This window comes from Pelophylax lessonae, assembly GCF_965119305.1.
Source record: "Pelophylax lessonae genome assembly, chromosome: 2".
NCBI lineage: Eukaryota > Metazoa > Chordata > Amphibia > Anura > Ranidae > Pelophylax > Pelophylax lessonae.
The window spans coordinates 294145727-294172555 of record NC_138769.1 but is presented as its reverse complement, the minus strand read 5'-3'; the positions used below and the strand labels follow the sequence as shown (position 1 = coordinate 294172555).

At 41.7% G+C, this 26829-nt stretch overlaps 2 protein-coding genes across 2 annotated transcripts in view; one reads left to right on the top strand and one right to left on the bottom strand.

Moving 5' to 3' along the window:
• The first annotated feature begins 218 nt into the window (after positions 1-218).
• On the top strand, positions 219-12645 carry CIMAP3 (ciliary microtubule associated protein 3). Its single transcript, XM_082247443.1, has 6 exons — positions 219-278; positions 7348-7490; positions 8268-8366; positions 10387-10520; positions 10813-10930; positions 12526-12645. Exons 1-6 carry the CDS (start codon positions 263-265, stop codon positions 12592-12594), a joined length of 579 nt encoding a protein of 192 aa, XP_082103569.1. The 5' UTR covers positions 219-262; the 3' UTR covers positions 12595-12645.
• A 5460-nt stretch (positions 12646-18105) lies between these two features.
• The window catches only part of LOC309548065 (putative chitinase 10), a 107109-nt gene continuing 98385 nt past the window's right edge, over positions 18106-26829 (bottom strand). Inside the window, exons 24-26 of the mRNA XM_082248034.1 lie at positions 19187-19303; positions 18764-18893; positions 18106-18419 (exon numbers count right to left, since the gene is read on the bottom strand). Coding sequence (XP_082104160.1) covers positions 18142-18419; positions 18764-18893; positions 19187-19303 — 525 coding nt within the window. The 3' untranslated portion in view covers positions 18106-18141. The remainder of the gene's footprint in view (positions 18420-18763; positions 18894-19186; positions 19304-26829) is intronic.

The following is a 26829-nucleotide window of genomic DNA, read 5'->3' as shown; positions in this document are numbered from 1 at the left end:
TGGTACACTATTTATTTGGCACCTAGCCACTCACAGGTAGCGCCGTTTCAACCTCTTTGCACCTATCTCTTTTGGAATAACAGTTTTCGAATTTTCACAGGTACATACTGTATGGTTTGGGTTTAGCAGCAAATTATTACTTGTAACCAGCAGGGGGAGCCATTGTATCTTTTATGATCTAATGGTAATCCTTATGTGACGTTCTGCTCAGTTCCACCCCACGTTGTCATAGAAATACCATATATACAAAGCATCAGCAAGAATGGAGCACGAACCAGGTAAGGCTGGATTGGCATGGTGATCATAGGGCATAGATCACATCCAGAGATATGAAGGTGCTAACATGAAAAACACACATTCCTAACTTTTTTTTATAGTTTAACACAAAAAAAGGGAGTTTAATTTTAACTGAAAATGTTAACTATGCACAGTGCCCAGTGTCTGTCATAATAGGTATGTGATCTTGCATTTTAAATACATTTCAGGTTTAGTGCTTATTTACATTAACTGGATACTTGAAACACAGTTGCGTTTAAAAATGCAATGCCATAAATAAAAAAGCCAAAAAAAGGGAATTCTGCTTCATGTGATCTAGCTAAAAAAGTAAAACACTGCATTTCACATTCTTTTCAGACGTGTTTCAGAAACAAAATATGAACACCAGTGTATTCTAACCTGAAATATTCTGAAATGACAAAATCTGATTTGATCCTGTTTGTGTAAATGTGGTAGGGACTTTGGATCAGGGATGGGATGGGAATGGCTTAAAGTAGAACTATAAGCAAAACTTTTTTTATTCATTTTGGATAGAGCGAGGGAGGGTTATAACCCCGTCAGATCTTTTTTTTCACCATCTGTGTCCCATTTCTGGGATTTTTCTTCACTTCCTGTCTCATAGCCAAACAGGAAATCTCTGTAAATAAAGGTAATTCCTTGGGGACCCCCAGGTCACCAGAACTAGTGTCCCCATTGGAAGATTTCCCCTCTATTACTTTTCCCGGTAAAACCCAAAATTTGGGTTTTTGTTTTTCTTTCACTTTTAATGATAGTGGTAAACATGGCAAATATAGATGGTGAATCTCCCTATAATGGAGACACAGACAGCAGTAAAAACTCACAGGTTTTCTAATCCCTCTCCACTCCATCCAAAATGTAAAAAAGAAAAATTTGCCTTTAGTTGTACTTTAGCTGAGGTGCACACTAAAAGAAAATTGGCCGAACGATCATCCGATTTTCCTCGTTGTTTCACAGCAAGTCGGAACCGATGAAATAAATTATGTTTGTTTGTTTTTGATCATGCGCAGTATTTTGTTTCTGATTTTTCTTGTCTGAAAATCGTCTGAAAATGGTACACGTTAAGGCTTCATTCACATGTCAGCGTAGCGATCGCGGGCAGAATCACCACGATTCTGCCCGCGATCCGGAAATCATTGCAAATCGCGGGACGCCTGTGTGTTGCCCGTGATTTGCAATAGCACCCCAAATGCTGTGCGATGTTGCCGCGATTTGCGCCTGCCGAATCTCGGTAACATCGCGCAAAAAAATCACGGGACGCATGACGCCCAGAAAAGGTACAAGAGCTTCTTTGGGGCGTCATGCGTCCCGCAATTTTTTTTGTGCGATGTTACCGCGATTCGGCAGGCGCAAATCGCGGCAACATCGCACAGCGTTTGGGGTGCTATTGCAAATCACGGGCAATGCACAGGCGTCCCGCGATTTGCAATGATTTCCAGATCGCGGGCGGAATCGCGGTGATTCTGCCCGCAATCGCTACGCTGACATATGAATGAAGCCTAAATGAAAATCGTTTGTTTGATTAACATACAAAAAAAATGTTGGGGTTTGTCCCTTCGGAAATTTTCGTTCAGAAGGTCAGAATTGGCTGTGGAAAGTTGTGTACACCATCAGAAAATCGTATGATCCTTCCTCAGACTAAAATGTTTGCCTGATTTTCCTTTAGTGTGTACAGGGCTTTAATGTTGTTTAGGTGTTCCCGCACCAGCGGCTGCTTTATATCGTGGCTGCTGGTGTGCGCTTTGAAGGGAGTGGTGCCGATGCGTTGTTATGATTTATTGCACTGTTTACCTTTTTTCTTTTTTTTTTTTCTTTTTAATTTTATTAAAATATTTCAAAATTATATTTCATTCATCTCTATTCACCGCAGTAAGTTGTGATGTGATATACTGCGTCACAGCACGTAGATGTCCTATTTTTTTTTTTTTGTGCACACTATTGCATGAACTGAACTCATAGGACTCAAGGCAAATTGCTTTGTCTATGCATTGGACCTGCATAAGCCAGGCTGCCCAATGCACCTAATTCAAATGCTTTGAATGTACTGTTGATGCTATACTTAGGTTTAGTAAAATGTGGCAATTTTAGTACAGTTAATTCAGCACTGTGTGATTTTTTTTGAAGCGTATCTAAACCCAAGAACAAAAATTGAGCTTACTGATTCTTAGATTTTGTGGCTGCATTCGTTTTCTTCCTTCACACTTTTTTCCTTTATTATAAGCTGGTAACCCTGTCATTAACTCACTTCCTTAGTTAGGGTGACAACTGTACTGAGCAGCATCGTCACCCTAGAACAGGAGGTATGCTAGGACTACAAAGGTCTATTTTCCTTTATGGGGGGGGGGGTGTTTTGTAGACCACAGAGATATCAGGGATAATGTGACCTGGTAAATGTCCAGATGCAGAGAGTACAAGAAGTTATCAGATTTCTGTCTGGGTGAACAGATATGGTTTTGTTTTGCACTTGTTGAGCAAAAATAATAAAATGCTTTTAAATGTGTATTTACTAGACCAAAAGGGAACAAATAAAAGCAATTTGTTGTTAGTGCTCTTTCACACGGAGCGGACCGCATTGCGATCCGCTCCGGCACTTTTTTTTTTCACGGAGCGGATGACACTTGTGTCATCCACTCCGTATGTCCGCATATCATCCCATCCGTTTGCGGATGATATACGGACATAATGTATGTCTATGGGCATTGCGGATGTCAGCGGATGACACCTCTGACATCCGATTTTGTATCCGTTCTGTTTTTTAAACGGAACAAAAATAGGGTTCTGTTGCGTTCCAAAAAACGGAACAGAACTGAAAGGAAGAAAATCGGATGTCAGCGGATGGTCATCCGCTGACATCCGCAATGCCATTGACAAGCAATCATCCGCAAAAAAATAGGATGATATACAGACATGCGGAACGCCCGTGTGAAAGGGCCCTTAGAGTACATACATTTTAGGTGTATAGCTGGCCATAGACGGATTGAAATTCTACCCGTTTAGCAGGGACTAGACGAATCTCGATCCATCTATGATCATTCCCGCTCAAGATAAGTCAATCTAATGATCAGCTTTTCTTGAACGGGAATGTTGGAAAGTTTCATATGATCAGTGCTTGCAGCCAATCAGTTGCAGCGCTGATCAGTGTATTCTGACAGCAGACGAGTCCCCGCTATCAGAATACAATAGCACAGTGGGGAGGATTCCTCCATTCACTTCACCCATGTGGATGAGGAAATACATTTGGTTTTCAAACAGCCCGCTGGCTGAACTGATCTATCTATTGCCAACCTTATGCCTAGGACACACGGGCTGAATGTTGAGTGGCATCGGCTAGTAACCGGCCCACCTTCGGCCCGTGTGTACTACAGTCGTTCAGCCGGCTTCTGTCAAAGGGGCATGACCGAAAAAGGTCTGCCAATGGCTGAGAGCGCTGACCGGAGTGTTCTGGCGGGCTGGCTGTCCCCCTGTCAGAACACAATAGCACAGCAGGGGAGATTGCTGTACTAAGATCAGATAGTTAGTACAGTGTCTCCTCCAGAGCTGTCAGGTTTTTTTTTTTCATTCAGCTTTGCTGGGTTGAACGAAAAAAAAAATAACTACTAGTGTGTACCACGCTTTAGGCTACATTTAGATGTGCAGCTAATATTTCTGCACCTGTGAAAAGTGATCTGCAATGGATCACATTTCAGATTCATTTGAAAGGCAATGTTGAGGTGATATGTCACCTCCTCACTGCCTGTTTTAACCCTGTAAATGCTGCACCACGCTGCAACTGCATCCATTACACCTGGTTGCAGGGTAATTACAGTGCAGCTTCATTCACTTAAATAGGTTGCATTCAGCAGGAGTACTGTCTGACGAAAGTGACAGGGGATATAATTATTGCAGCGGCCGTGATGTTTGCATGTGTACAAATCTATCTGGCTGCCTTTGCAGCTTAAGGGGGGGGTGGTAAAAATGTGGCTCCACTGACTATGTTTACCACCCCCAACTGCAAGTGTTAAACAAGCCCTAATACTGTGGCTCACATAGTGTTTTATAGCACTATTTAGTGTGAGCAATGTTTATAGTACAACGTGGAAGAGAGAGTATAAGACACCGATCCCAATGTCCAATGTTTTTACACAACCAAATAAAATTTAACGTATAACTCCAGCCAAAACTTGTATTTGGGGTTTAAAGGACCTCTGTCAGTTTTTTTTTTATCACTGTCAGTGTCATTTTTTGTGTAGGATTCCAAAATGTCATGTCTTCACCTCAATACAGGTAAAGGGGAAACAGATACACCTGCATCAGTGACAATTGTCAGAAGTTGGAATTCCTCTACATTTTGGGGAGATTTTAGCCCACATATGGAAGCATTTTTAAGGACAGGAAGTGAAAGGAAAGAAAAAAAAAAAAACAGGTTTTCTCCATTCCAGCTCTATTCAAAACCCTAAAGAAAGCTTTGGCTGGAGTTATGCTTTAACATTGCCATCTTGATAACAACATATTGGCTGTAGTAATGTGGTTGATGTTAGTCAAAGGTGGCTGTATAAATATGGCACAGCCCTAATTTTTCACCTGTGTATTTAGCTATTAGGAATTAACATATTATGTCCAATATATATTATATATGAGGGATTCATACTGCAGTGGTGGCACAGATTCACACAGAATTGGCAAATATTCAATAACAGTGTTCTCTCTGTATACATATATTAATCATTTACCCATTAAAGTCATTTTCTGTTGTTCACTTTGCAAAGGTTCCGCAAGCTAGCTGAACAGTGGTTGTAAACCCTAGTCATGGATTTTGAACTAAGCACATATATCTGTAGTGTTTACTTATCTCTTTCCAAAGCTCTAAGTGTCGTTTCTCTCCAGTGCTTCATTCCTCTGTATCAGCATGAGTCACTTCTGAGAAGTTTTCCCAAAATTGGGGATAAATTTGTGTCGGAAGGAAAGGGGGGAAAAAGCTCAGAACGGAGCTTGTCTATTCACAACACAGTTCTTCTGCTGTGTGGAGGGGGGTGTGTTCCTTTCCTCCAATCAGCTCTCACACAGTGTAACTGCAGCCTCTCTGCCCCCTCCTCTGTGTTGCTGACGATGAAGAAAGATTTTTAACACAAACACATTAACACTTCTGAAGGGGCGTAGAGGGGAGAAGACTTCAGATAAACTAATAAAACCTATGTAGGAGGATGTGTTTCATCCCTATTACCTAAGGCTGTTCACTTCACTCAATATACAGTGCCTTGCGAAAGTATTCGGCCCCCTTGAACTTTGCGACCTTTTGCCACATTTCAGGCTTCAAACATAAAGATATAAAACTGTAATTTTTTGTGAAGAATCAACAACAAGTGGGACACAATCATGAAGTGTAACGAAATTTATTGGATATTTCAAACTTTGTTAACAAATAAAAAACTGAAAAATTGGGCGTGCAAAATTATTCAGCCCCTTTACTTTCAGTGCAGCAAACTCTCTCCAGAAGTTCAGTGAGGATCTCTGAATGATCCAATGTTGACCTAAATGACTAATGATGATAAATAGAATCCACCTGTGTGTAATCAAGTCTCCGTATAAATGTACCTGCACTGTGATAGTCTCAGAGGTCCGTTTAAAGCGCAGAGAGCATCATGAAGAACAAGGAACACACCAGGCAGGTCTGAGATACTGTTGTGGAGAAGTTTAAAGCCGGATTTGGATACAAAAAGATTTCCCAAGCTGTAAGCATCCCAAGGAGCACTGTGCAAGCGATAATATTGAAATGGAAGGAGTATCAGACCACTGCAAATCTACGAAGACCTGGCCATCCCTCTAAACTTTCAGCTCATGAAGGAGAAGACTGATCAGAGATTCAGCCAAGAGGCCCGGCCATGATCACTCTGGATACACTGCAGAGATCTACAGCTGAGGTGGGAGACTCTGTCCATAGGACAACAATCAGTCATATACTGCACAAATCTGGCCTTTATGGAAGAGTGGCAAGAAGAAAGCCATTTCTTAAAGATATCCATAAAAAGTGTCGTTTAAAGTTTGCCACAAGCCACCTGGGAGACACACCAAACATGTGGAAAAAGGTGCTCTGGTCAGATGAAACCAAAATCGAACTTTTTGACAACAATGCAAAACGTTATGTTTTGGCGTAAAAGCAACACAGCTCATCACCCTGAACACACCATCCCCACTGTCAAACATGGTGGTGGCAGCATCATGGTTTGGGCCTGCTTTTCTTCAGCAGGGACAGGGAAGATGGTAAAAATTGATGGGAAGATGGATGGAGCCAAATACAGGAACATTCTGGAAGAAAACCTGATGGAGTCTGCAAAAGACCTGAGACTGGGACGGAGATGTGACTTCCAACAAGACAATGATCCAAAACCTAAAGCAAAATCTACAATGGAATGGTTCACAAATAAACATATCCAGGTGTTAGAATGGCCAAGTCAAAGTCCAGACCTGAATCCAATCGAGAATCTGTGGAAAGAACTGAAAACTGCTGGTCACAAACGCTCTCCATCCAACCTCACTGAGCTCGAGCTGTTTTGCAAGGAGGAATGGGCAAAAATTTCAGTCTCTCGATGTGCAAAACTGATAGAGACATACCCCAAGCGACTTACAGCTGTAATCGCAGCAGAAGGTGGCGCTACAAAGTATTAAATTAGGGGGAGGAATAATTTTGCACGCCCAATTTTTCAGTTTTTTATTTGTTAAAAAAGTTTGAAATATCCAATAAATTTCGTTCCACTTCTTGATTGTGTATCACTTGTTGTTGATTCTTCACAAAAAATTACAGTTTTATATCTTTATGTTTGAAGCCTGAAATGTGGCAAAAGGTCGCAAAGTTCAAGGGGCCCGAATACTTTCGCAAGGCACTGTATATGAGGATTTACAACCACTTTAATTACTTTCTGGCATTATAATCAGTTCAGAGACAGTGGGCTTCAGTGCACAAAAAGGGCATGGTAGAATTAAAAAAAAGACTGTATAAAATTGTACTTAAAAAAACACGTAACCTGCTCATAATTTTTTTCTATCTATAGAGTGCTTGAATTTGTTTTTTTTTTCCAGAAACTTTAAAGAAAGTTTGTTTCGGCAGCACACAGGACCGTAAACAATTTCCATATTACTGTGCACCAGACCGCTTGGGTAACGAATTAGCTCCTATCAGAGGGAGCCCACAACGTGGGCCTGGATGCTATAACAATGAAGAGGTGGGTCAGCAAGATGGAAAACAGCTAAAATTACAACCAAATGCTAAACAAATGATGTCAGTTTTAATATATTATATCATATATTTATTGTTGTAGTATAAAGGAAGGAAACAACCCCAAGTTTCGCACACCATTAGGACCCTACAGTCAACATAGTAGAGGCAGCCTCAGTTCAGCTCTTTTTGGGTCACACCACTAATGCATTTCGCCCTGCCCAATAATATATTATATATAGGTTTACATTTAAAATAAAATAGTTAATATGCTTAATAAGGCCAAAGCTTTCTTTTTTACATAAAAGAGGGAGAAAAAAGGTCTGAAAATGTTGGTAGCTTGGCTGTTATTGCCATCAATATTTTTTGAGTCATTGACCTGAAACAAACAGCAAATAAAGCTGCTCTTAATTTACTTTTTTCAGGTTACTTAGCCAAAAAGCAAAAGCTTATTTCATCAGCACTGGTCAAACAACTAGCATTTTCAGAAAGGATAGGTTAGTAATGGTAGACTAAATATTCCCCTTAATTTTACTTTAATGCTGTTTATCAGCATGTAAATGCTTTATCGCTAAACAATACCACAGTTTCTCTTCTTATATAAAGTTTCTGTTAAGATAATATTTGGTCATTTTGTTTATTTTAACTTTTGATTCAGTTGGCTTTGTAGAAAGTACAAGACATGGGTCTACTTGTGCATCCTCAGAGTTTTTATTTAGATGTTAGATTATTTTAATTCTGCGCTTTGCTGCTGTATTACTATTATTATTATTTTATTTTTCAGGTTACCAACATGATATATCTTCAGAACAGGAAACCCATGAGTAAAAAAGGGTACACTTTGGGAGCCAGAACAGCAAAACGTTTCAGCTCTAATCAAAAGGTGATAGTCAAAGAAGGCATGTTAGTGGCTAATATGGAGAATGACTCTGGGTTTATTTACTAAAGGCAAATCCACTGTGCACCCCAAGTGTACTGCAAGCGCATTTGGAAGTGCAGCTGCTGTAGATCTGAGGGGGATGCTCAAGGAAAATAAAAAAACAGCATTTTTGCTTGTACATGATTGGATGAATGAAAGCAGCAGAGCTTTCCCTCATTTCAGATATTCCCCTTAGATCTACAGCGACTGCACTTCCAAGTGCACTTGTAGTGCACCATGGATTTGCCTTTAGTAAATAAACTCCTGTGTGTGTATACCACAAATTGAGGGGCGTTCGCAATAATGTACTGAAAATAAATGTAATTCATCCTTTATCCTTGGTAAGCAGGCGATCTGAATGCCACATGCTCTACAACAGATATATTCTGATGCACAACCCATTCATTTTATTTTTTCTCTAAACTTCAACATTTCAGCAGCTAGTTGCAATGCTTTGCTGCATGTCACAATGCACTGTGCAAAATTTACCAGGTCTTGCATGGTTGGTGTACATGTTGGTGTGAATAGGAGCCATAGGACCAGGGCCGTCTTTAAGGCAGGGCAACAGGGGCAGCTGCCACCGGGCCCAGTCATTGTTGTGGGGCCCAAAGTAGCTGCCCCTTGAGCCATCACTACCTGCGAATAGTTGATAAGTGGATTTGGGAGGGTCCAAGAAAATGTCTGCCCAGGGTCCAATCAATAATCAAGATGGCCCTGCATAGGACATAGGGCAAATTGCCTTGTTCTTTCGCTGGGCAATACTGCCCAACTCAGCCCAACACCACTGGCATGAAAAAACCTAAATAAGCGGGTGTAGTAAAGTACAGAAAAGTTCCTTATAAAATATAACCAGGTAGTTTTGTCTCAAAATGTAACACATTAGGAAGGCAAGCATTCAAACTGCATTTTTGATTTTAAAGGAATTAAAGAGGAAGTAAACCCTCCTCAGGAAGTTGTACCTATAGGTAAGCCTATGATAAGGCTTACCTATAGGTACTGTAAATATCTCCTAAACTTACACCGTTTAGGAGATATTTACCTTTAATGCAGCCAGTGACGTCACTGGCGCATGCGCTCTGAAGGAACGGCTGATCGTGCCGTTCCTTCAGAGCCCCGTGCCGTGACCGTCGGCTCCTGTGCGCGTGCGCAGGAGTGACGTCACCGCGGCTCCGGCCAATCAGATGACCGGATGCCGCGATCCCGGAAGACGGGCGACATGTCATGTCGCCCGTCATACAGGTAAGAGAGCGGCACGGCGGGGGCTCGTTCTAAGGTAAGTATTTCATAATGAGCTAGTATGCGAAGCATACTAGCTCATTATGTCTTTCTCTTGCAGCTTCTAAAAAAAAAAAAATTTTTTTTAAAAGAGTGTACAACCTCTTTAAGATACAACAGAGTATCAACTGCAACATTAAGGTGCAATTCCCACTTTGTTAAGTGGTACTAATAAACTATCTTACTGATAAACATAGGTATAATATTCTGGTTTAAACTGTGTTTATCAGGAAAGCACAGTGTCTATGATTATTTTGAAACCCACACTAATACTGTACAATCCAGTGAAAGCCACAAACAAATGTAAAAGAGTCCAAGGTAATTTAATGATAAAATTAACTCATAGCAGAATACATCCAATGTGTTTAGGGGGCCAAACATACCCCTTGCCCCTTCATCAGGGCTTAGGAATTCTGACTGGGCTTAACTAGACTCGGGTGAGAAGATACCATATAAAACTGCACTGTGATTTACTGCTTGGAAAGTTTCATAAGGGCAAGTTACACCAGTGGTAGTGAATGCATTAAAATGATTATTTGGGGGCTGATGTAAGTAATGACAAAACTCTCACCTAAATATATACTTTATTTGCCCTCAAAATGTGTGCCAAGTTAACCATGATGCAAAAATGCTGATCATATTTACAAGTATGTATTTTTATATCATAGCTATGTTTCTCATTTTTAATGAAAGGGGTTGCTTTTTCCAGATGGAGACTCCAAGTCCTGCAGAGTATCAATCGTTTTGGGCAAAAGAGCGGACATTCTCTGCAAGCTATGCTCCTTTCAGTATCAAAAATGTACGATTTCCAGACAAGATGACAGATATCTCACTAAATCCTAGGTAATATAATTTTATTAGTATGTGATCGTCACAGCCTTGGTAGTCCACGTTAGGTAACGTGTTACTTTTTATTATACTATATTTACAGAGATTAGTTCAGCTGGTGGTTGTCTCATTTGTTCCACATCACTTTAAATGGGTTGTAGGTGCACATAATTAGGTGGTATCATATGAAATGCCAAACGTGTAGTTTGCTGCATTTGTTTGTAATCAACATATTTAAGTTCTAATGTACCTGGGGGGGAGGCGAGGGGAGATTCACTAATGCAATGTGCTGATGCAATTTTTACAGCCCAGGATCGTATGAGCATAACATAGAGCAGGGCAGAAAGGTGTCTTGGCCTGGACAATTTGGATCCCCTGATTGGTCTTCTGTGCCCTCTTTGCAGAAGAGAACATTAAGAACAGAGGTAATTAGTTTACTTCTCTTTTCAATACGAGTCTGTGAGTATAATGGTTTACTGTTTTTTTCATGCTAAAAGTATTATTTTACTGAAAGAAGAATATACGTATAACTGGAACCAATTGCTAGCAGATAAAGTGCAAAAAAAAAAAAAAAAAAAAAAGCAGGTACTGAATTTGCACAGATATGTATGTGAAAAAATTCAATAGATAGGCAGAACAGCTAGTAGAACTTACATTCAACTGGACTTGTTCTTTAATGTTGAAAACCTTTTGCTGCTTATCAAAGTAGCTTTTTCAGCAGCAAATGAATAGAAACAAACTGCAAGGTCTGGGCCCACCTCACAAAACAAGCTTCCATCCCCAGTCTTCTATTACCCAAGTTTTCTTTCTACTCCCCTTCTTTCTTTCTTGCCTCTTCGTCTATGACCCAACATGCTACAAATCTTAGGACTGCTACTTTAAACCCACAACCCTGATAACATCTTGCTTATCGTACAGTATGACACCCCTACCAAATCAGGAACATTTTACTGTCTACACTCAGTTTTACTCCCAACAATATGGAGCCACACATTTTTAAACATTCTCTCCTGGACTTCTGGGTTCAATTCCACACTTCTGGCTCACCAGGCCGACTGCCTGTGACCATACACCAACCACTGCAGAAGAGGAGGCACATGGCACCCTCCTTCCGGGACTCTGCTCACTAGCCAAAGACCTTGAACACACGTTCCCCTGGCTTTTTATTCTACACCCCACAATGCACCGATACAGCAGTCTGTGCCAATCCCTGGGGCTGTATCAAAGCTTGTGTGCCCATTGGTCAGGTTTCCTCCACTGTACAATGTGCCTTCCCATTGGGTCAGTGGGTACACTCCCTCAGACCACATGAATCACACACTGAGCACATTGAGCAGACCTAACTCACAGATCTTGCTCCCTGTTAAGCAGAGAGAATATAGAATTTACCTGCTGCTCCTCTTATAGGCAGTAAGAGCCAAAAACTATACTCCTCTCTAGCACCTACCTAGGAGGGTGCTGCACACCAAAGACAGGGCACTATTCCTCCCACTGACCCCAACAATGGGGTACTATTCCTCCCACTGACACCAGAGATGGGAAACTAATTCTCCTATTGATACCAACAATGGGACACTATTCCTCCCACTGACAACAATGATGGGGCACTGTTCCTCCCACTGACACCAGTGATGGGGCACTATTTCTCTCAGTGACACAATGATGTCATTTTTTTACTCCCACTGATCACCAAGCCTATGGAATTATTTACTCCCACCGATGCTAGGTAATTTTCCACTCTCACTGTCCACAGTGGGGCCCCCCAAAGCTTGAAGGACAGTAAACTGGCCCTTTGTTTCAAGTACAGTACTGTATGTTTCACAAAATTGTTTGTAATCTTTTTTCCTTAAAACTACAATTAAAAAAACTTTTATTGCGCTCAAATAAATTGTATGTGTATGAACAGTAAAACTTTTGTCAGCAAAATAAAAATATTATATGCACTCTATTATTAACATATTCTGTATTCTTTATTGGTTATGATTGTAAGCACCTTTGTTTCTTTTACTTTCTTCTACAGCTATCAACGGACAAAGAATTTAGGAAAAACAGGAACCGGGTGGCATATTTGAGTCTGTACTACAGTTGACCAAGTTCTACAAATAAACTTTATAACTGATTTTGGTAGTTTTGTGTCTGCTTTCTGTGAATTATTATGTAATATAATAATAATAATATTTATAAATAGGGGGAGATTTACTAAGGCCCCTTTCACACCAGCGGACTGATCAAGTCCACCTGTCCTTTTCAGGTGGACCTGATCGGACCACCCAATGTTCTCTATGGATATTTTTTAAGTAAGAAGTTCTCTTTTATGGGAAATTGTGGATGGGTCATCGTGCTGATGTTGAAAGTTAAAAAAAATGTAAGAAGAAAAATGGAGGAAAACAGTGACTGACATGGCTAGAAACAATGGAGCATTTGCTTTATGTGAGCATGTCACCCCTCCTTTCCTTGGACTAGCCAGGTTGATTGTGTGTGTCCAGTTTCAGGGTCTTGGCAAGCACCATCATGTTACGCAACGCTTTACAAATTTGACCTATTATTTTAGTGTGTTAAAGTTTCCTAAAAATATCCAGGGTTGACAAAGGATTTGACCATAGCCAGATAAGTGAGCGGTAATTTTAACAGATCAATACAACTGCAAAAATCGTTCTTTTACATTTACAAAAAAACCTCTTTCTCTACAATAGACTGACCTGCGATATTTTAACTCAGTGGAATTCCAAATTGTTAACTGCCTCTACAAGCAGGGAACAGAAGTAAACAACAAGAATATTCAGCACTGCATCCAAGCAGTAAAGTAGTTATTTGAGTCCTGGCAGTGGAGGTCCGCTCTGATATATCTTACCTTCTGAGGCTTTCAAAGAGTTTTCCAGCTTTCTAAGTAGATACAATTGGGGCATAACCAATGTCAGCCCACTGACCTTCATATTAGGTAGGGAGAAAGGACAATGTTAAAGTGGACCTAAACTCAAACATGAGGAAATGCTATGTTAGAAGGAGCATCTAGACGTATTAATTGTGCCCTAAAAATACTCTAAAAATGTACCTTCTCTTTTAAATTCATCCTGAAAAAAGCAGTACACTTCCTGGTATGTACAGTATCTCACAAAAGTGAGTACACCCTCACATTTTTGTAAATATTTATTGTATCTTTTCATGTGACAACACTGAAGAAATTACACTTTGCTACAATGTAAAGTAGTGAGTGTACAGCTTGTATAACAGTGTCAATTTTCTGTCCCCTCAAAACAACTCAACACAGTCATTAATGTCTAAACCGCTGGCAACCGCTGGCAACCCTAAGTGAAAATGTCCAAATTGGCCCAAAGTGTCAATATTTTGTGTGGCAACCATTATTTACCAGCACTGCCTTAACCCTCTTGGGCATGGAGTTCACCAGAGCTTCACAGGTTGCCACTGGAGTCCTCTTCCACTCCTCCATGACGACATCACAGAGCTGGTGGATGTTAGAGACCTTGCTCTCCTTCACCTTCTGTTTGAGAAGGCCCCACAGATGCTCAATAGGGTTTGGGTCTGAGACCATGCTTGGCCAGTCCATCACCTTTACCCTCAGCTTCTTTAGCAAGGCAGTGGTCATCTTGGATGTGTGTTTGGGGTTGTTATCATGTTGGAATACTGCCCTGCGGCCCACTCTCCGAAGGGAAGGGATCATGCTCTGCTTCAGTAGGTCACAGTACATGTTGGCATTCATGGTTCCCTCAATGAACTGTAGCTCCCCAGTGCCGGCAGCACTCATACAGCCCCAGACCATGACACTCCCACCACCATGCTTGACTGTAGGCAAGACACACTTGTCTTTGTACTCCTCACCTGGTTGCGGCCAGACAAGCTTGACACCATCAGAACCAAATAAGTTTATCTTGGTCTCATCAGACCACAGGACATGAGCCCAGTAATCCATGTCCTTAGTCTGCTTGACGCTTTGGTTGACCATGGCGAGGCCTATTCTGAGTGGAACCTGTCCTGTTAATCACCGTATGGTCTTGGCCAACATTCTGCAGCTCAGTTTCAGGGTCTTGGCAATATTCTTATAGCCTAAGCCATCTTTATGTAGAGCAACAATTCTTTTTTTTTTCAGATCTTTAGAGAGTTCTTTGCCATGAGGTTCTATGTTGAACGTACAGTGACCAGTATGAGAGAGTGAGAGCGATAACACCAAATTTAACACACCTGCTCCCCATTCACACCTGAGACCTTGTAACACTAATGAATCACATGACACCGGGGAGGGACAACTGGCTAAATGGGCCCAATTTGGACATTTTCACTTACGGGTGTACTCACTTTTGTTGCCAGTAGTTTAGACATTAATGGCTGTATGTCAAGTTATTATGAGGGGACAGCAAATTTACACTGTTATACAAGCTGTACACTCACTACATTGAAACAAAGTTTCATTTCTTCAGTGTTGTCACAAAAGATATAATAAAATATTTACAAAAATGTGAGGGTGTACTCACTTTTGTGAGATACTGTAAATGTGCCTAAACACTTCTCTACATACGGCCTTATAGCTGTATTTCTGTATCGTGAATCTAAGGCACTGCAGACTCTGCTAGTCGCAGAAGATTTGGAGTGAGATTTGTTGAGGTCACTACTGCTGCTCACTGTTTTTGCTGGGGGCTCAGATGTGAGACACAAAGGCCTGTCTCTACCAAGATGTCCACAAAAAACAGTGCTATAAGCCACAGGAAACAATTTGCAAGGATGCCACAGACAATAGGTGTAACTAGTCTTTTACTCTCTGCCTACCTATTTTTTGGGCATAGCTTTCAGAGATAAGTTCCTCTCTAAGATTTCACTTACTGCAATGTTGCTGTTGGGAATCAGTATGGAAATATTTCACTCAGGAGGAAGATAAATACAGTTTTTATGTTTAGATGATACTGTGGGAAGGTGAAGGGGGAAGGAGGCTGATATGACTGATCCCCCGTTTACCAGAAGTGTGACCAGTGATAATGGCGAATACAACAATAAGGATAATAAAGAATTCCGAATGAAAAACATAAAACCCGTCAAGGGATGCTGGACCCCCAGGTGTGGAAACTGGGAGATCTGACTTCCTAAATGTAAACGTACCAAACGGCCACTTGGGGCCGGGGAGCCTACACAACCAAAATACCAATACACACAGTGAAAAAATAGGGATTAAAGACAATCACCTCAGAACTGGTTGCAAAAAAATAGGCTCAACTCTGGTATACAGCTGCAAAAAAGAAACTTTATTGGTAGTACAACCAAAGACAATGAAAAAAACACATGCTAAAAATGTAGCAACTGATGAAGACCAGTGGACCTGCTGAGGCAACAGATCACACAAGCTCACACAAAAGCACACACATCAAAGGGCCCCATCCATCCATCCACAACCAATCACACCCAGTCCCTGTAAATACAAAAACATTCCCAGTATCAAGACCGGATTCTGGAACTGATATAGCTTGGACTGGTAGTGCAATGTAATGCCCGTAGCCGGATCCCTCAAGTTATGCGGATCAGAGACAATGTCCTCATCAATTCAAGGCATACATAGCAGCATAGAGGGGAGTGTGATGAAAATGTGGAAAGGTCATCTAATGAACAGGCCCAGAACAATTATGTCCTCTGTCCCTTCTATATTAGCATAATGAAGTCCATAAAGTGCGAACTGGAAAGAGGGGGTGGGAGGGGGGTGGGCTAAGATCAATGCAAACAGTAGAGTATGGCACCCAGTATTCAACGGCCCAAGTTATTCTATGCAGTCCACAAAATTATGTGCAGATTACGTAGGAGAAACCCACAGACGTTCTCCTATGGATAGAATGGAAATCCTTATGACATTGGTGAGATGAACATGGGAAATCGTTGTGTCATGGAGCTAAAGTGACATGCACATGATGGAGCCACTCTAATCGGTGGAGAAGAGTACACCAGGGTGTTGTAGCTCAGATAGCTGGGAGAGGGGCGGTATGCTGGTCAATGGCTTAAAGTGTCCACACAGACAGTATTTACTGTAAACAAGGTCCTAACTGGACCTAAGTCTCTCTTACCAACCCCTCGATATCTGCCCGGTACTCCTGCAAATGCTGCCGCCACACTTCCTCATGCCTCTGTAGATGTCCTGTCTCTCTGTAGATATGGTACTCTCCTGTCGCGTCCCTCACTCACAGAACGCACTGGGACCGCCGTCCCTCAATGCTCTCTTCTTGCTCTCGGCCCAGAAGTCAGCCCCGTGATGGTTTGCCGGTGTCCGCAAAGATGAACAGCTCAGGCCGTGGCTAAGGTGGATGGATCGAAGGGGCCCAGCGCGTGACGCACGCTTCAACAGGACAGGGCCCTTTGATGTGTGTGCTTTTGTGTGAGCTTGTGTGATCTGCTGCCTCAGCAGGTCCACTGGTCTTCATCATTTGCTACATTTTTTAGCATGTGTTTTTTTCATTGTCTTTGATTGCACTACCAATAAAGTTTCTTTTTGCAGTTGTATACCAGAGTTGAGCCTATTTTTTGAAACCAGTTCTGAGGTGATTGTCTTTAATCCCTATTCACTGTGTCATAAAGAAATCCAGTGGTGGGCAATGAAGCAGATATAAAGACAAACAAAGACAATTTAAAAGTGACTAATATAGCAAAACTTAACCAACATAAAAATCGTGTTGTCGACCCCCAATGAGTTTTGTCCACCAACACTTGGGCTTTTTCACGGCACCTTGGAGTATTTTCGCGGCACCTTGGAGTATTTTTGCCTATAAAGCTATTCGGCACTATTCTGTTAAGTCTTTTAGCCTTGTTAGTCTGGTAATGTTTTCAATAATTCTGTTTTAGGGGACCAGATGGGATATTTCTGAGGAGGGGGCATTATTTGCCCTTGTTTAGCATTAATTATTAAACAAATTAATTTGCCCTTTAACCTTTCTTTCTTTTTGTTTTAAAATTGTGTTGTTTTAGGAGTTCCTGGTATTAATCTCCAATGGCATAAATATACAATTCCATCATTTGGTTTACATTCTGTTGTTTCAAGAATACTTCTAAGTATGCTTGTCTCTTTCCAGACTGACAGTTGGATATTAAAGAGAGGGATAGTTGCTGGGTAGCCCCATTTTTAGACTTTTATTATTATGCCAAAACTAGACTTTTTTTTAACCCTCCAAAAATGGTATGGCTTGTCGAGATGTAGGCCCTCTCTCGTCCCTACTACATTGTCACTCTGCCACCCTTGCCAGCAATGGCAGAACTAGGTGCACACACTGTCACAGTTTATTGTTGTGACTGTGTTTTTCCATCTACTGTCTTCAAGTTAATGCTCCCATCTAATTAATGTGTTGCAATGCTGTACTTGGACTGCTCAAAGCAGATAGCCAAAGTCATAGATCTGTAGGACTTTTGGCTCTGCAGACTGGACCTGTAGCTTATACTTTCCCAGTTTCCTGTAGATACCTTCTTCTGTATTCTATCTATCTGTGTACTGTATCGAATTATTCCATACAGCAGGTAATTTTGCTGTTCCAAGGGGCACCAAAATGGCTTTCAAGCATGGAAGGAAATTCTTGATACACAAGCAAAAAAACACATCACACATCAAAGAGATCAGAGATCAGATTTTGTATTTTATTTTCCAAACGCAAAGTTAAAATCATTGCGAATGTGGCCAGGCACAACACTTGCAGTTTTCATCAAATACCAACCCTGAGCCACAATTCATTGGGTAGGTATAATGCTGATGACACATATAGAATTTATTGTGATCTAATGGATTTGCATATATGCCATCTGATAGGCTGGAACAAAAATTAGGGTCAACAGATGAATCGGGAGTAGGTTTTGGAGTTGCTTGGGTAGTGGTGGTTGTAGTTGTAGTGTCCTCCCCTGGAGATGATGTTGGAGGGGTGGGAGGAATAGGAGGATCTGTGCCTAAGGAAAAAAATTATATAAAATCGAGGCACATACATTTTTTTCTGTATATTTTAAAACATGATGCTTCATTGTCTTGTTATTAATGCATTTTGCCAAATTAAATATAGGCTAGAACAAGAAATTAGATTACTAATTAAGCTTTAATATATGTTATCACAAAAAATATGTAGAAAGTAAGTAATTTTAGCAAACAGTCAATTTGAGCAAGCAATAAACTTAGTAAGATACTATAAAATATGTATATAGACTGAAATAAAAATAACTAAGAAAAACAAAAACTTTTACAGGTTATACATGTATGTATATGTATATACATACATATATACATAATACTTTTATACCTGTAAATGCTTCCTTTAATTTGTTGATCAGTGGATATTTGCCCTGGTTGCAAAAAGTTCCCAGATAATCATCTAAATCAATGGCCCAAACCATGCCTCCACCAAATCCTCCTTGCTTCACAAATTCTATCTAAAGAGAAAAAAAAAAAACATCCATCATTAATACTTGATTTTAGGCATTGGATTACGCAACTTTATTTTTATTTTTGTTTAGGAAGTAAATCAATAAGAATGACCATACAAAAAGTCAATTCAAAATGTGGGTATTATTTCTGTCCCTATAATTCATCATTTGCACATGTTATCAAAAGCAAGGTCAGAACAGATCTAGTGCACAAATAGAAAAATTGTGAGGAAAAATTTGGTAGATTTGTTCATATTAGGTGTGAAAAAATATTTGTCACAAATTTTGTTACAATGTACCTTATAGGCATAACTATCCACTGTGTCATATCCAACCCACTGGTTGCCCTTGTATGCATATGGAACCTTCTGGTCATCCATCCATACCACTGTTGCTCCAGAGAGGAAGGTACAAATCTGTATTCAAGTAATACAAAAATAATTACAGGTAATTACAACTTAAATGAAGCATAACTATTAGGTTTTCAATTAAGGCTAGCAAAGCACTTTATTTAGCAAAAATATAAAGATTTGGGCACCAGGCTACAAAACCATGTCTTATAGCCCAACTAAACACAATGAAATGAAACAAAACACTGCTTGAATGTAGATTGCATTTTTCTGTTTAATCCTTTCTTCAGATTTAGATATTTACTTCTGTGCATAGTCTTTTTTATGGTGCTTTAACCCTCCTGTTTACCATTCCTCACGGTTTGCCATGGAGGCCTTTTTTTAAATCTGTAGTCCAATAGTGAGGTGCCAGTAAGGAAAGGCCATAGCTCTTGAATGGAGAAGCCTTCTCTCAGGTCTCAGGCTACATTGAGGTCTCCTCTATAGTCTGTTCAGTGTGTGACATGAGATCCCCACACCCTGCCTACTGGAGCTGATAAAAATCCTTTGATCTGCATTTTTTTTAGAAGGCTGTACAATAGAGATTGCTGGAGAAAAACAGGTACAACTTATGTAGGAGGATTTGTTGAATCCTTGTGTATCACCTGAGGTTTGTCAATTCACTGAGTAAGTAAGTGAGTAAGGGTTTATAACCACTTTAATTTTAAATGTCCTTTCAATACAGCAAAATAATTGATACTTGTGGTTCCTATTTACTAATATATCTTGTTATCACAAGCACTGTAAAGTTACCAGCAATCTGCCACTTATGAGGAGTGTCAGATGATACCATTTTCCCCTCACCCCATCACTGCACTCTAAGATTGGTTCCACTTAAGCTTTCTACTGAGACTGCATGTCAGCTGTAAATAGTATATATTATAAATATTATATGACTGTGTCTATGTGTGTATAAAGTTCCTGCAGGAACAAAAATTCATGAAAATAGAGGGCTATGCCCAGCACTCTAACCTGCTGACTCAGCTCTTCCTGAGTTTTGGGCTTTGCAGCCCCATGGGATTCCACAACACCAGATAACCCTCTTAGATAAGTCCAAGATCTTTTTGACAAATTCTTTTAGCATCTGTTGTCTACCCTGAAGTAATATACATAATTTCTTTCTAAGCAGATTAATTTGATAGCAGATCTGAATACGTCTATTATTATATCCTGGATTTTTATTAGGAAGAAATAGTAACAAAATAAGAAAAATATATTTCCTGTATTTTTCCCAATGCATCTTTTACATAGTTTGCACACCCCCCCCATATATTTGCCCCAAAGCATACCTGACAAAGTCTGATGAACCAGAATACCAGAACTATAACATAAGTGGGGATTTTATGTAATGTAGTGGAATGGTAAAGCTCAAAGCTAAAACTAGCATATTACGTTATTTTACTCCTGTTTTGTCTTCAGCAAGTGAAATGCATGCTCAATTGGATTCAGGTCAGTTGATTGACTTGGCCATTGCATAACATTCCACTTCTTTCCCTTAAAAAACTCTTTGGTTGCTTTTGCAGTATGCTTAGGGTCATTGTCCATCTGCACTGTGAAGCGCTGTCCAATGAGTTCTGAAGCATTTGACTGAATATGAGCAGATAATATTGCCCGAAACACTTCAGAACTCATCCTGCTGCTTTTGTCAGCAGTCACATCATCAATAAATACAAGAGAACCAGTTCCATTGGCAGCCATGCATGCCCACGCCATGACACTACCACCACCATGCTTCACTGATGAGGTGGTATGCTTTAGATCATGAGCAGTTCCTTTCCTTCTCCATACTCTTCTCTTCCCATCACTCTTGTACAAGTTGATCTTGGTCTCATCTGTCCATAGGATGTTGTTCCAGAACTGTGAAGGCTTTTTTAGATGTTGTTTGGCAAACTCTAATCTGGCCTTCCTGTTATTGAGGCTCACCAATGGTTTACATCTTGTGGTGAACCCTCTGTATTCACTCTAGTGAAGTCTTCTCTTGATTGTTGACTTTGACACACATACACCTACCTCCTGGAGAGTGTTCTTGATCTGGCCAACTGTTGTGAAGGGTGTTTTCTTCACCAGGGAAAGAATTCTTTGATCGTCTACCACAGTTGTTTTCCGTGGTCTTCTGGGTCTTTTGGTGTTGCTGAGCTCACCGGTGCGTTCTTTCTTTTTAAGGATGTTCCAAACAGTTGATTTGGCCACACCTAATGTTTTTGCTATCTCTCTGATGGGTTTGTTTTGTTTCTTCAGCCTAATGATGGCTTGCTTTACTGATAGTGACAGCTCTTTGGATCTCATATTAAGAGTTGACAGCAACAGATTCCAAATGCAAATAGCACACTTGAAATTAACTCTGGCCCTTTTATCTGCTCCTTGTATATGGGATAATGAGGGAATAACACACGCCTGGCTATGGAACAGCTGAGCAGCCAATTGTCCAATTACTTTTGGTCCCTTAAAAGGTGGGAGGCACATATACAAACTGTTGTAATTCCTACACCTTTCACTTGATTTGAATGTAAATACCCTTAGATTAAAGCTGAAAGTCTGCAGTTAAAGCACATCATTTCAAATCCATCGTGGTGGTGTAAAGAGCCAAAAAGATTACAATTGTGTCGATGTTGCCAATATATATGGACCTGACTGTATTGACACTTTGGGCCCAATTTGGACATTTAAACTTAGGGGTGTACTTATTTTTGTTGCCAGCGGTTTAGACATTATTTTGAAGGGACAGCAAATTTACACTGTTATACAAGCTGTATACTCACTACTTTACATTGTAGCAAAGTGTAATTTCTTCAGTGTTGTCACATGAAAAGATATAAAATATTTACAAAAATATGAGGGATGTACTCACTTTTGTGAGATACTGTATATATATATATATATTATATATATATATATATATATATATATATATATATATATTTATTTATTTATTAAATATTTTTTGCTCTTTGTTTTTCTTAATGGAGGGTCGGATCCAGCCCTGTCCCCCATGCTGCAACAGATCACTTCGAATAGTGATCCATTGCTGTCTGAAAAGGCCAAAAATAGCACCAGCTCTGCCCTAGTCCTGGAACTTATATGAAATGATGTGACTTCACATAACTTCCTATTTAACCACTTAAGGACTGGAAGGTTTTACCCCCTTAATGACCAGGCCATTTTTTGCGATATGGGAAAACAGAGAGGAAAGATCAAAGGTGTTCGATAAAGGAGGAAGGGAATAGAGCAACACGGTTTTCTTCTTAAAAAGTTTAATGAATACCAAAAATGACACATGAATCTCATAGCAAAACAAAACAGACCACACTACACGTACATTAAAAAATGACAACGTTGCCAAAGGATGCACACCCGGGTCCACACTCAAACCCCATGAATGAACATGTTAATATAATCGCACAAAGGTAGTATGGCAAGATAACAGGCAGTGGTGAAATTAAGGAAATCGCAGTGTGGTAATCCCTGCAAGGTGATACCTTCACACTGCGAACATCTATTCTCACAAATCTGTCTGTAATTAACCTAGAACAACCTAAATTACTGGTATATGGGTAACGGTGAAATTTAGGAAACCACAATCAAGTCAGCTCAGCATCGGCTATACTTATTATAGTGGACATCTATTACCACATTTCCACCCAATATTCACCAGGAATAGATCATGTGGCACTTAAAAGATGCAAAACAATAAACAGAATACAGAAAGTGTGATCAAACAGGTGGATAATGGATTCCACACCAGTATGTGGCTGGTACACAATGATTAGCTATCTGTAAGTATAAAGATTTCCTATGGTGCCTTGTCAAGCAGCTCCAAGTAGTGCAAAATGTCTTGGTTATCTGAGAGGCACTGATAGCAAGGTGATCAAGGTATGGCAATAAGCCACAGAAAGCAAAAATCACATGTGTGTAAGTCTTGATGGTTGGAATCTGGCCATACTGATACAATATCACCTTTAGAGTCAGTGATAAAAGCGGATCTCTGAAAGTGGGATGTTAATGGTGTTACTCACAGTTAGTCCGTAACAGCAGTCCTCTGGGGGAATGCAGTATGAGCTGAAGGGATGATCCCGTGCTCCACAGGAGGCTCACAGCCACCTTCTTAGTATATCCACTAATCCTGTTTCAGACAGTATGCAGCCTGTTGAGCTGTTTTGTCCATATCATGTGATCCACCAGGTGGATAATGAATTCCACACCAGTATGTGGCTGATACACAATGATTAGCGATCTGTAAGTATGAAGATATTCAAAATTCTGTTTATTAAGTTTAGCACAAATAAAAACAAGGCCATACCCCGGCCAACAAACAAGTAACATAAAGAAAAACAGAAAAACACCCACCCTAAACCTCCCACAACCGAATTGCTTAGTACCCTTCATCGACTAATATCATTGAAAAGTAACACAAGTCCAAGTCAGAAACATTGATCTCCGTTCTCTCTCCTCATGGTCCACCCCACCCGAGTTCAGGCCGTATCTGGCTCCAAGGCCCACTCATCTACCGTAGATCTGGAAGCAACCCAGACCTGCCAGGCCTTTTCATATTTCTTAGGGCAGTTCCTGGAGATATAGGTCGCCTTGTACAGTGGAACTACTGCATTAACCAGCCCCTTCCAGAAGCCCAAGGTTTGAGGGTAAGGAGATTTCCATTTAAGAACTATAGCCTTCCTGGCATAGAACAGTAGGATCCCGATAAGGGTACGTTTCGCCCTGGCCGTCACCAACTGGTCTACCAGGCCAAGGAGACAGACCAGACCGTTAAAGGAATCGATATAGAAGTCAGACTGGATATGAATTGAGTCACCTCTAACCAATAGGAAGCGATCTGCGGACAATCCCAAAAAATGTGAGGAAAGCCCGCAGAAGCGCAAGAGCATCTCCAGCAAGAAGCCGAGACACTAGGGTAAATACGATGCAACCTGTGAGGAGTATAATATATCCTGTGCAAGATCTTAAATTGAATCAACACATCCCTGGTGGCTATGAGCGGCCGGAACGAATTGTCCCAGATGTCCTCCCAGTCCTCATTATCCAAGCCCTCCTCCTCCGCGCTCCACGCCGCCCGCAGTCCCGTCAGCCCAGCATGAACAGAGGGCAATAAGGCCCTGTAAATGGTGGAGAGTGGCTTGCACAGACCAGGATCCCACAGTTGAGATTCAAAGTCGCTGCGCTCCAGGCTAGCCACAGGAGAGGCAAACTGCGCGTGGTAGGCATGGCGGGGTTGGAGGAACCTGAAAAAGAAGGAATTAGGAAGCTGAAATTTAGCCTTGAGGTCATCAAATGTAGCCATGGCACTGCCAACGCTGAAGTCCGCCAGAGTCTTCACACCCTTAGCGGCCCATAGGGCTGGGACCGGAATGGACAGGAATTCCGCCAAGTGAGGGTTGAACCAGAGCGGCATGTCTGGAGACCACCGGGCCAGCCTCCACTCAGATGCAACCACCAGTTGGGTCCCAACCCGCACCACCACCCGCATAGCCGGGGTCAGAGGGGGATACGAAACTCTCAGGCCCGGTAGAGGGCATTACGAAGGGTCTCATAGGAATCAGCGTGTGCCGCCTCAAGGATAACCAAGGAGTTGGTATCGTCTGACAAAAGCCAATTATGAGCATGGCATAGCATAGCTGCCAGGTAGTAAGAATAAAAGTCTGGGCAGGCAAGCCCCCCCCCTGTATCTTGGGCCTACGGAGTATCCGTTTATTAAATCTAGGAGGTCGAGAAGACCATAGAAAAGTTGAAACCAAGGAGTCTAGTTGGGCAAAGTATGACTTCGGGATCCACACGGGAATGCCGAAGAGTATAAAGAAGGACTGGAAGAACTTTCACTTTTAGCAAATTAATCCTGCCAATTAGGGACAAGGGGAGCTGGGACCAAGCCTTCAATCGCTGCTTACACCATAGTATCTTGGGCGGCACATTAAGTTTGAGAAAGTCCCTGGTGTCTGAGGAAATATGAATACCCAAATATTTGATAGTGCGGGTTAATCGCAGCGGGGACGCAGAGTCCTACGAGGCTGTGGCCCCCGCATCAATGGGTAAGACCAAGGACTTGTCCCAATTAGTGCGCAGACCTGAAACATCAGCGAATAAGGCCATAATACGCAGGGCTTCAGCGAGTGAAGGTCCGGGATCCTCCAGGAAAAGAATGAGGTCATCAGCATACAGTGCCAATTTTTCTACCACGAAGCCAACACAAATCCCCCGCACCCCCTGTGCCCTCCGCAAGGCCTCAGCCAATGGCTCCATTGCGAGGGCAAAAAGGGCCGGGGATAGTGGGCAACCCTGTCTCGTTCCCCTCCGAATAGCGAAGGGAGGCGAGAGCTTACCACTCAATTTGTTACGAGCCGTGGGTGCACTATATAACAAGCCAATCCAGCGACAGAATACAGGGCCAAAACCAAAGGTCTCCAGGACCTGCATAAGATAACGCCAGCGGACCGTTTCAAAGGCCTTTTCAATGTCGAATGATACCAAAACCCTTGACGCGCCAGCCGGTTGTGGCAGCTGAAGATGCATGAGAACCCTTCGGATATCGATATCTGTAGATTTGCCTGGCATGAACCCCGTCTGGTCAGTGTGTATCAGCGTCGGCAGTACCCTCATAAACCTAGTGGCTAGCACCTTGGTAAGTATCTTCAGGTCATAATTTAACAAGGAGATGGGCCGGTAGGACGAGCAGCATGTTAAATCTTTGCTCGATTTGGGACCGTGCGTCTGCAACCAAATTCGCCAGCAATTTGCCATTCTTGTCCCCTGCTTCAAACAACCGCGCCCAGAACTGTGTATGATCCAAGTGCACCAGGGAGGTATAATGTAACCACAAGTCCCGTCTGATAGACGCAACAGCAGCATAGGACATGTCGCTAGGCTGCGTGGCAAAATGTGCCGCGGCCGCCACCTCTTCCCGCCCCAGTTGAGTCGTACGGGAAGCCGCCTCCACCTGAACTGCCTTGATAGAGGAGACATATTCACCACGCGTGACAGCCTTACATGCCTCCCACACCACATCAGCCAGGGCGGATTGATCATTGATAGTCCAATATTCCGACAATTTAGGTGACACCCACTCCTGAACCTTAGGATTATGTACCCAATGAGCTGCCAGCCGCCAGCAACCCGGTTTGCGACCAGCCTCCAGGGCCACACAAACCTCCAAAGGAGAGTGGTCCATGAGGCCGGCCAGGAGAAAGGAAGCGGCCCTCACCCAGGGAAGAACCCCGGCAGAGCCAAATAATAAATCAATACGAGACCCAGATTTATGAGTGGACACATGAGAAAAAGCCCGTTCACGGGGATTGCACCAACACCAAAGCTCCTGGACGTGTCCGCCCAGGTGACCAGATCTGGATGCGCCCCCCTCAAGGAGTTGGAAGCATCCAATGTCCCGTCCAGAATGGCATTGAAATCCCTGCCCACCAGGAGATGTTGCACCTGGAGAGGGGCGAGTTTGGTAAAAACAGTATATAGAATGCCAGAGTCAAACTGTGGCGGAGCATAGATATTGACAAAGGCCCAGCAGGATGCGTATAACTGCAATATTAAAATAATGA